Here is an 11,441-nt window from a genome sequence, read left to right on the forward strand (position 1 = left end):
TCGCTTCTGTGACCTACATGACCCGTGACATAAATGACACTTTCGTGACAAATCACCCGGATGACAGGAAACCCTCCTTTGCTGGTAGCTGGAGAAATACAATAATGATCAGTCACATTAAGCATAAAACCATTTATTTCTTTTAGAAATAAATCTCATTTCACAATTATATACATTACAGCCAAAAACAGCCGCGCAATTGCTGAATGAGGCTTATTTTACAAAGAGTTAATTAATACTTAACTATGTAGATAGAAGAGAAATTAACACTTATTTACAGCACTCTCTGAAATAAAACAAAAACACACACAGATACAAAAAAAAATTAATTACATACACACGAACTTAATTAAAGGAGGGAAATGTCTTTTGGCCTTTTTTCATAAACGGTTTCTAATTTATTATTCTTAGTGGAAATATATTTTTCAACTTGGTATTTAATTTTTACTTTAAATTTGAAACCTTCGATGTTTTGAAGTACCTGTTTCTTTCTGCAATGCGATAAATACAATTTACCAATTAATATCAGATAATTTAACAAGGGGCATTTTGACATCGTTATTCCAATTATAACCTCTCGTAAACACAACCCGTGAAATTCCTTTGTTATTGTTAAATAATACTATTCAGCATTTTTCCACAACATATTTGAGTGCCGACAGTAAAAGAGAAAGTGGCACAATGTTTCATGTTCAGTCTTGCAAAACGTACATTTGTTGTGCTGGAGATATCCAATTTTAAAACGTTTTGCATTAGTGTAAAGTATTGAATTTAAAACTTTATATTGAAAAGATTTGACGTAAGGCTCCTGTGCTGTCAGGTGGGGAAGGTTGTAAGCAATTTTTAAGTCTTCGCCAGAGAAGCCAAAATCATGTTTTAAATTCTTTGCATTACTAGGTAATTGTGCTTTATTTGATATTATTAAAGAGTAGTAGTCTTTCGTTTTCTTTTCCGCTATGTTAAAAATCTCATTCCCCTTTGTAAAATAAGTATTTTCTGTAAAGGTAGTGTACTCTATTGTTTTCAGAATAGAAGGAATTGCGTGCCTGAGACCTGCCCATGTAAGAAAATTAGCTTTCTCAACTATGTTATTAATTGCATTAAAGGATTCTATATTGTTGAGATTGAACAAGAGATCTTTTATGATACGTATCCCCGAGTCATAATAAGATTTATAAAAGACTAGTTTTCCATCTATTCTTATATATTTGTTATTCCAAATTATACAGAGCCGTTCTTTCTTAGCTAAAAGGAGATTTCGAAATTCTAACCAACATTCTAAGAGTTCTCTGTAGAAAACCGAGTCAATTGAAATATCATTCATTGCATAATTGCATTTAAAAAGTAAAAGACCACAAACATTACGTAGGAGATGTAACAAGTAGAATTTCCACGTACTTTCGTTATCGCGGAAAATACGTTTTAGCCAAGCTAGTCGTACAGCTTTGACCAAGCTTTCAATATCTATCATTTTTGTGCCACCGTCTTCATAACTGTTTGTTGAAGAGAGCCTCGTTACTTTATCCTTTCCATTCCATAACAAGGAGAAAATCAAACTATTCACTTGTTTGATGATTTTACTTGGAGGTGAAAGAACCGAAGGTATAAAAACTAGTTTTGGAATAAGTAATGATTTGATTATAGTTACTTTAACATAAATGGATAGTCCTCTAGATGAACAAATATTTATCAGCTGCTTTATGCTGTCAACCTTCTCTTGAAAGTTTTTTTCGTAAAGTAATGATAGGTCATATGTAAAAAAGGTTTCTAAAGCTTTTATGGGTTCACTTGGCCATTTAATACCAAACGGTTTTTCATCTTTTCTTTTAAGCGAACCAATCCTCATTCCTTCTGTTTTAGAGCTATTTATCTCCAACCCACTGAAGTTCTTCTAGTTCTTCAAATAACGTTTTTGCAGAATTTTCATCAGACAGGATTGCTGTGGTATCGTCTGCGTATTGCAATAGCTTGGCTTCGTGGTTTCTTATTTTAATTCCTTTCATATCAACATTTTGACGAATGGAGATTGCCAAGCTTTCAACAGCTAAGATAAAGAGGTAGGGGGACAAGGGATCACCCTGCCTCACACCACTTTCTAAAGTAAAATAGTCTGATGCCATTCCATTATTTATTACACAGATTTGAATATTTGTATAGAACATTTTGACCCAATTTATAAAATTGAGGCCAAAATTAAAGCTTCAAGGCAACTGAAAAGATAATGCCATTCTAAAGAGTCGAAAGCCTTTTTAAAGTCAATGAAAATTAAGATACCTGGAATATTGTTACTGTCTGTAAATTCCATTATATCGAAAATTGTGATTGTGATGTATGATATTTGGTAGAACTTTCTTTAATCTTAAAGCAATCACTTTTGAAATGATTTTTGCATCCACGTTAATAAGAGAGATTGGCCTCCAATTTTCAATGAGAGTTCGATTTTATGTTGCTTTTCTATAAGAGTTATGATTGCTTTTCTTTGAGAGCTAGACATTTCCCCGTGGTTGAAACACTCTCTCACACACTCCATAAATGGATCACCAATTAATTTCCAGCAACTTTTGTAAAATCGTATTGGTATTCCATCATTACCAGGAGATTTGTTACTCTCAAAACTGTTAAGGATGGCTGTAACATCTTCAACAAATATTTCTCCTTCACAAGATTGTTTTTGTTCTTCTGATAATCTTGGTATATTAAAATTATTTAAAAATTCGTTTCCATTTTCCCTATCGTCATCTGTTACGTTTGATTTGTACAGCTATGGTAAAAGCGTTTTTGTTCGTTCAGTATCCCAAAAGGATCAGATGTAATGGAACCACTTATTAGCAGTTTTCTTATATGTTTTTTGACGTGATTACGCTTTCCTAAATTTAGAAAATATTTTGTACTTCTCTCGCCATGCTCGTGCCATCGTGCCCTTGCGCGAATAATTACACTCCTTGCTTTTTCCTCATAGTAACTTTCTAGAATTTCTTTTCCTTCATTTAAAGTATTTATATAGAGTCGGAAGGGTCCTGTTCGAATTTTTTAGTTGCTTCCTTGTTCCTTGTTGTAAGTTTTTTTCCATAGCAGATCGTTCTTTGGCTTTCTTTTTTGAGAACAAAATAGCATGGTTCCGAATGTTATACTTAAGCCAATCCCAGATGCACCTTTTGTCTCATAAATTATCACTTCCTGTTGTTTTCCAAAGTGGAATATTTTGTTTTAATTCATCCAGATAATTCGGATCTTCGAGAAGAGAGACATTCATTTTCCAGAAGCCCGGCCCCTTTGAGTTTTGATTGGAGTCGGTTAGATTCAACTCAATTGCTGCATGATCAGTTTTTATAGCTGGAATGATATCGGTTGTATTCACAGAATCCTGTAAGTTGTTTGATATCAGCCAGTAATCTAAACGACAGAAAATTGGTGGAGATTTTTGGCTTCAAGTGTAACTTCTAGATTGTGGATTTTTAATTCTCCAGACGTCGACAAGGTCTAAGTCATTTTGTAAACATTCAATATTATCTATAGCCATTTTCCTAGGTACCATAACGCCACCTTTCTTACCCAGCTTAGGGTCAAGAGGACAGTTAAAATCTCCTCCAATGATTATATTTTCTTCACAATCTAAGTCTTCTGTTTGTAGCACCCTATGTAGGTTTTTTATAAAATTTGCTGCTGAATGCTTGCCTTCGCTGAATGCTTGCCTTAAAAATAACAAATCATTTCCTGGGGATCAGCAATGGATTTTTGGATTACACAATTAAAATTATTCCTAATCAATATCGCAACCCCACATGAATTTGGACTACCATGTTAGAAAAATGCTTTACCACCCCATTCATTTGCCCATTGTTTTTTTTAATCCTCTTTTGAATGCGTTTCTTGCAGGAATATTACATCAGCTTTTCTTTTACGACACCAGGTGAACATAGTTCTTCTTTTATGAAAATAACTTATGCCCCTTACGTTAAAAAAAAAAAAATTTAAATAAATCTGCCGTTTAAGTTGTGTTTTTTAAAAATGCATATATTGTTTGGGATTAGTACTTTCCGATGTTTAACGAAGCATTCAAAGAGAGTGAAACAGCAGACATTTTCTCTTCCAACTGAGAAAATGGTAAAACAAAACAGAACACATAGTACATTTACATATAAGCTTACATTAAACAAAATTCTTAACATCTAGTGGACGTGGATTCACTGTTCAGTTTGAAACCGATCATGGAATTAATGCATTAATAATGTTTTGCCATTTTACAATAATAGGGAAGGTCTTTAGTTTCTTTTCCTCTGTATATTTGGCCATTGATAATCAATTGATCAAAATTTAAAGAAGGCTAAACTAAATACCAAACACTAGACACTAGGCAAGCGCCACCTGAAGAAACAAATAAGAAAAAGCTACATTGGTGGAAGTTGTTGTGAAGCGTGCTGATAGCTAAAGTTCCATCAACGTTAGGAGAGGTTCCCATTTTTTATTGCGGAAGTGGAGTTTGTTGTTTTTATTCGCAATGAAACGGTCGATTTGGCATGTTTTTTGCATTTTGTCAAGGCTAGTAGAAAAGGATGATTTACTTAATTTCGAATGAAAAATCAGATATTCACTCTCGAGAATAAAATAACAACAATACCGTCATCATCATCTGAGCAAAAATGGCCAAATAAAATAAAGATCTTTAATATCGAAGTTGCTAGAAACTAGGTCTTGCGACTAAAGAATGGTGATAAGCTTATTCCAGAAAATGTTAACCTTTTCGCAGTGAAAGAGGAAATGTTATTGTTTCGGTATAACACGAAATTCATGTGTGATATAATCACGACTAATGACATGGCGTAACAATCGTTGATCAGTAAGATCATTACTACTAGTTGCGGAACTTGAGAGACACCAACGAGTACGTGAATATTATTCTTATTTACGGTTTGTTTTAACATTTCTTGACTGATTGTAGTTCCTGTTGATATCTCTACGTAGATTTCGAATTCTTTCTATCTTCTGTATTTCTGTACATTTTGGACGAAATAAACCATGTGCAGTATTTGAAACCTTGGCGACTCGCAGCTAGCAGTACATTGGAAATCCGAGGACGAAGATGGCAGAAGACGCCCTAAAGATACGCAGAAGCGCGAAAACAAGATTTACACGGAAAAAGAATGAATTCATCAAAGCAATAGCCGAGAAAAAAGGTACTGAGATTCTGAAAAGAAAATTTGACGAGCTTACCGATGCTTGGTCTACTGTTGAAGGTAAGCACGATATTTACCTAATGTACCTCAAAGAGGAAGAAATTACAGCAAATGAAAAATGGATTGAAGAATTGCAAGAAGAATACAACGAAGCATCGACGGTATATATTAAGTATGACAATGAAAGAAAAGCTCTTGAACTGAAGGAACAAGAAGAATTGAACCGCCAACATATAATTACACTAAGAGAGGAAGAGTTTCAAAGGATTGTTCAACAGACAATTATGAAGAAAAAATCCACGGAAGCAATCTTTGAATCTTTAATTGAACATGTTAAAAACATAATTGAATCAGATGTGGAGAGCAAAAACACAATGATGGCTTTGCGCAAAACTGAAAAGGATATAGAACTCGCACTGACAGACTGCAAGAGCGCGCACGCCAAAATGCTCGAGATATCGAATAGAACATCTACCGGAAATGAAATCGAATGGATTCGAAAATTTCAAACGCGCTATAACGAAACACTTGAAAGAATTGAAACTTTCACTGCTACGATAGAGGACGAAAAGAAAACTAAACAAAGCTCCCCTCTTCGCTTGGAGAAAGTCAAGATACCATTTTTTGACGGAACAATAAGACAATATCCTCAATTCAAGCAGGACTTTCAGAAACAAGTCTTGCCTACGGTGAATAAAGAAAGCGCGTGCTACATTCTACGATCTTGCCTGGGAAAGGAAGCGAATGACACAGTGAAAAGCATAGATGACGACATCCAGGAGATGTGGAAACGACTAGATGAGAAATATGGAGACCCAGCTAAAGTTGCTGACGCTATTATCTATACAATACAGAACGTAAGACCCATCAAAGAAGGTGAGAAAAAAAAATTCATAGAACTTGTTGACGCAGTAGAGGACGGATACAACGACCTAAAGAAACTTGGATTGGAAAGAGAGATCACTACAACCAGCTCAATAAGCATCAACGAGAGAAAACTGCCTTATGAAATAATAAAAGAATGGGCCAAACTGATCAGCGCAGACAACAGTACAGTAGACAAAACCAACAAATTTTCAAGTCTCCTTAGCTTTCTCCTCAGCCAGAAAAGAGCCATTGAATACGACATCGCAGAGCTACGAATTACCAACAATCCGACAGTAAAGGGCTCAGTACACTATACCAATACAAGCAAAAAGACAGAAGAAGGCAGCAGCGGACACACTTATCAATCTTACAGTAAGTGTCTACTACACAAAGAAGCAGATCACTGGACAAGCGACTGCAAACTATATCTGTCAAAACCCATTGAAGAAAAAATGAAACTATTGAAAGAAAATGGAGCTTGTTGGTCATGTTTACGAAAAGGACACAGATCCTTAAAATGTAGAAAGAAAAAACGATGCGGCGTAAACGAGTGCACCAAATGGCACCATAAGACACTTCACCGAGATGATCAACTTGAAAAACCAACTGAGGATGCCTCTGGATCAGCTAGCTTATGCAGCAATTCCATGATTGATTCTTGTCTATTACAATTACAAAAAATTCCTACAAAGCACGGATGGGCCAACGTCCTCTGGGACAGTGGAGCATCACTCTGTTTTATCACAAACAGCAAAGCAAGAGCTGAACATTTGAAAGGAACAAAAGTGGAGCTATCTGTAACTAAAGTAGGCGGCAACAATGAAAAAATCACATCTAACAGATACAAACTTTCGCTATTTGACAAACAAGGTCAAGAAGTTCAAGTCGATGTACATGGTATCGATAAAATTACTTCTGAAATACAACGTGTGGACATAGATGGAATAATCCCATTATTCAATAACATCTCCAAAGAAGACATATTACGACCATCAGGAACAGTCGACGTATTAATCGGTTACGAATATGCCAGCTATCACCCCCAGAATGAACAGAACTCAGGACATCTTGTATTATTAAGAAATCGCTTTGGGAGATGCATTGGCGGCACACACCCGACTATAAGAGAGCAATCCACAAGCCACCAACTCCACCAAATAAAAATTAATACCGCAATCGCCAGAATTGAAGATTTCTATAATATAGAAAACCTTGGAATAGAATGTAGACCTCGCTGTGGTGGATGTAAATGCGGGAAGTGCTCACTGGGGAGTAAAAACTTCACAATCAAGGAAGAAAGAGAACTAAAACTAGTCGAAGACAAACTAGAATACAACAAGGACGAGAAGAGGTGGATTTCAGAATATCCGTGGATCAGAGATCCGTCAGAGTTACCCGATAAGAAAAAAGCGGCAATGAGAATGTTGATATCGACAGAAAAAAGACTAGCGAAAAACGCCACACACTCTGAAGTCTATCAAAAACAAATTGAAGATATGGTTGATAGAGAGGTCGCAAGAAAACTAACTCTTAAAGAGTTAAAAGAATATAAAGGACCAATTCACTATATCTCGCACCATGAAGTCTTGAAACCAGATTCCAAATCGACGCCAGTAAGAATTGTATTCAATAGTAGTGCACGCTACATGGGACATGCCCTAAACGACTACTGGGCGAAAGGACCGCACCTTCTCAACGACCTCTTGGTTACTCATAAGATTCAGAGAAAATAAGATAGCACTGATTGGTGACATAAAGAAAATGTACCACACAGTAAAGACAAAGACAACTGACCAACATACTCATAGATTTTTATGGAGAGACATGAACATTAAACGACCACCAGATACGTACGTTATACAACGGGTTTCGTTCGGCGATAAGCCATCAGGTACGATCGCCACTGTTGCATTACGGAAAACAGCTGAAATGGGACAACACAAATATCCTAAAGCTGCGAAAGTAATCGAGGAAAACACTTATGTGGACGACGTAATAGAGAGTGTGGCTGATAAAGAACAAGCGAAGAACCTCACCCAAGATATTGAAAGTTTACGTAACGAAGGAAGTTTTAAAATGAAAGAGTGGATCTTCACCCATGATAGCAAAGAACCCTCTAAGACCTTGATAATACCTACTGACGTGTTATTACAAACAGAAAAAGTGTTAGGAGTTGTTTGGAACCCCATTAAAGACGACTTCGAGTATAAAGTTCAGTTGAGAACCACTGCTAAGGGAAAGAAGAAGTCCCGTATCCAGTCAAATGCAAATAAGCTGGGAGAAATCGATGCAGATAATCCCACCAAAAGAATAATTTTATCCCAAGTAAACAGCATTTATGATCCTCTCGGATTAGCTGGACCTTTCACAGTCAGAGCAAAGATTCTACTGAGACAGTTATGGGGAATGGAAGAGAAGCTAAACTGGGACGCCCCTATTCCGGACAAGTACACTCGAGACTGGAAACAATTCTGCCAAGATCTACTGGAGATAAACGACGTTAAATTCAAACGATGTTTAATGCCAGAGAATACGATAGATGATCCGATATTAATTATTTTTAGTGACGGATCCAGCCATGCATATGGGGCATGTGCATACTACAGATGGAGGCTCAACAACGGACAATTCAAATGCAGACTTACACTATCAAAAAACCGAGTCACGCCAATAAAAAGATTATCAATTGACAGAATCGAACTCTGTGGGGCTGTATTAAACTCAAGACTGAAAGCATTTCTAGAACGACATTGCAGATATAAGCTTCAGAAGTGTTATCACATCGTGGACTCTCAAATAGTACACAACATGATTCAAAAGGAATCATATGGATTTAATACCTTTGCAGCAACCCGAGTAGGGGAGATACAACAGAACACCAACCCTGATGACTGGTATTGGACAGAAAGCAAAAACAACATCGCAGACTGGCTAACTCGCGGCAAAAAACCAAATGACCTAAACTCAGAAGTATTTGGCAAAGGCGACCCGATTTTCTTGAATTACCCGAAAGTGAATGGCCAATTAACAAGGCTTTGACCAAAGAACAACTTCCTGACCAAGTCAAAGTAGCGTACAATATAACGCAGACCTGCCAAATTAATAATACAGACACACTTGCCTCGAGACTTAACATAGAAAGATACTCAAATTTTGACAAACTATTAAGAGTGACAGCCCGTGTATTATTACTGTACCAAAGAACACCAAAACCTTCATTCAAAAACGCAGGAAAACCACTCATCCCTCTTGATGTAACAAAGGCGGAACATTTCTGGATTATGGAAGCACAAGGAAATATGCACGCAGACATTAAAAAAGGGAAATACAAACGTCTATGCCCTAGAAAAAATGAGCAAGGAATATACATGGTTGGAGGACGAGGTGAAAGATGGATTGAGATGAGTCACAATAAAAATGACCCTGTTGCCCTATGACCATAGATTTTCCCGTCTCTATGCTGAACATATTCACAGACAAGGACATCTCGGTGTACTCTCCACGTCCAGTAAAATACGCACGAAGTTCTGGATAATTAAACTATTGAAAATGGTGAAATCCATCCGATACAACTGCGTGATATGCAAGAAATTAGACAAGAGATTAAGCGAACAGATTATTGGAAAGTTACCGGTGGAAAGACTTAAGCCATCACCTGCATGGAGCTGCACAGCTATTGATCTCTTTGGTCCGTTCAAAATTAAAGACGAGGTGAAGAAAAGAACTATTGGGAAGACGTATGGTGTGATAATTAACTGCTTGGCTACCCGTGCCGTTCACGTAGATCTAGCCGCGGATTACAGCACTGAAAAATTTCTCATGGTCCTCAGAAGATTTGTATCAATTAGAGGTTTCCCCTCCAAACTTTATTCAGACAATGGCCCCCAACTGGTCGCCGCAAACGAAGAACTAAAAAATGTAGTTAAGGATTGGAACCAAGAGGAACTCAAAACATTTGGCGTGATGGAAGGATTCAAATGGGATTTTGCGCCAGCTGATGTACCATGCAAAACGGAGTTTCTGAAGCATTGGTCAAGTCCATAAAACGAGCAACAACAGCAGCAATCAGTGATCATGTTTTGACATTTTCCGAACTGCAAACTGTTTGCTTTGAAGAGGCAAATCTTGTGAATGAAAGACCAATCGGAAGACACCCTACCTCACCTCATGATGGAACGTACCTCTGTCCCAATGATTTATTGCTATGAAGAGCGACATCAAGAGTACCAAGCGGACCCTTTAGAGAGACTTCAGATTTCCGCCGTAGATTTGAATTCGTTCAAAGTATCGTGAACTATTTCTGGAAGAAGTGGACCAGAGATTACTTTCCAAGTTTACTTATTCAGCCAAAGTGGCACACTGCACAGCGAAATCTTCGTGAAGGCGATGTAGTGCTTATCCAAGACGCAAACCAGATAAGAGGACAATGGAAGCTGGGACTGTGCTTAAAGCCTTTCCTGGAGGAGATGGTAGAGTAAAGAAAGTTCAAGTGCAGTACAAAAATCCAAAACCAGGAGAAGCTGTCAACGAGTATCATGGCAGAGGTTTCGTTACCGTTGAACGAGCAGTAAACAAATTGCTTGTTTTGATACCAAAGGAAGAAGATAAAGACACAAACAATTGAACTACTACTAATTTTTCTGAAATTGAAATACTCTACGTGACACTGGACTTGAAATGAATTTTGTATTTTTAATGTAACTTTCCTTTTCGAGTGGCGGGGGAGTGTTTCGGTATAACACGAAATTCGTGCGTGATATAATCACGACTAATGACATGACGTAACAATCGTTGATTAGAAAGATCATTACTACTAGTTGCGGAACTTGAGAGACACCAACGAGTACGTGAATATTATTCTTATTTACGGTTTGTTTTAACATTTCTTGACTGATTGTAGTTCCTGTTGATATCTCTACGTAGATTTCGAATTCTTTCTATCTTCTGTATTTCTGTACATTTTGGACGAAATAAACCATGTGCAGTATTTGAAACCTTGGCGACTCGCAGCTAGCAGTACAGTTATGTCTGTAATTCTTCATTGCAGAAATAGAGTTTTGAAACTCTCTTGATTTTTTGTTCAGCGTTATTTTGAAAGGTGATGAGTACACTCTTTCCCAGTCTAATTGAAAGGTCTCAGTGTTGAACATTTTGTTATATTTTTCATAGCCGTTGGCTCGGAAGAGATTTGAGAAGAAACCGTTTCATACAATAATTCAGATTAGATCTCATCCGTTTAAATCTTTCTTCCTTTAAGATGCAATGAAAAACTGTTTAAATTTATGTGGTGTTCGTTTAATGAGGTCATGGTTCCATTCGCCTTTAACTGTTTGCGCCATTCCTCTGAGATGGCGTCAACGAGACTAGCAAGTAAAAAATAATCAATGGCTAGGGGTGTTG

The 11,441-nt window shown here is 37.0% G+C and overlaps 3 protein-coding genes across 3 annotated transcripts; all 3 read left to right on the top strand.

Moving 5' to 3' along the window:
- Positions 1–5,080: 5,080 nt before the first annotated feature.
- Positions 5,081–7,774, top strand: LOC140925762 (uncharacterized). The gene has a single exon (XM_073375642.1). It carries the CDS (start codon positions 5,081–5,083, stop codon positions 7,772–7,774), a length of 2,694 nt encoding a protein of 897 aa, XP_073231743.1.
- Positions 7,775–7,865: 91 nt separating this feature from the next.
- On the top strand, positions 7,866–9,080 carry LOC140925763 (uncharacterized). The gene has a single exon (XM_073375643.1). It carries the CDS (start codon positions 7,866–7,868, stop codon positions 9,078–9,080), a length of 1,215 nt encoding a protein of 404 aa, XP_073231744.1.
- A 378-nt stretch (positions 9,081–9,458) lies between these two features.
- On the top strand, positions 9,459–10,085 carry LOC140925764 (uncharacterized). The gene has a single exon (XM_073375644.1). It carries the CDS (start codon positions 9,459–9,461, stop codon positions 10,083–10,085), a length of 627 nt encoding a protein of 208 aa, XP_073231745.1.
- Positions 10,086–11,441: the final 1,356 nt, after the last annotated feature.

Source organism: Porites lutea, chromosome 2, assembly GCF_958299795.1.
Source record: "Porites lutea chromosome 2, jaPorLute2.1, whole genome shotgun sequence".
Taxonomy (NCBI): Eukaryota; Metazoa; Cnidaria; class Anthozoa; order Scleractinia; family Poritidae; genus Porites; species Porites lutea.

Excerpts from the sequence above, each read along its gene's own strand:
- LOC140925762 (XM_073375642.1), top strand. The coding sequence starts at position 5,081 with ATGGCAGAAGACGCCCTAAAGATACGCAGAAGCGCGAAAACAAGATTT.
- LOC140925763 (XM_073375643.1), top strand. The coding sequence starts at position 7,866 with ATGAACATTAAACGACCACCAGATACGTACGTTATACAACGGGTTTCG.
- LOC140925764 (XM_073375644.1), top strand. The coding sequence starts at position 9,459 with ATGACCCTGTTGCCCTATGACCATAGATTTTCCCGTCTCTATGCTGAA.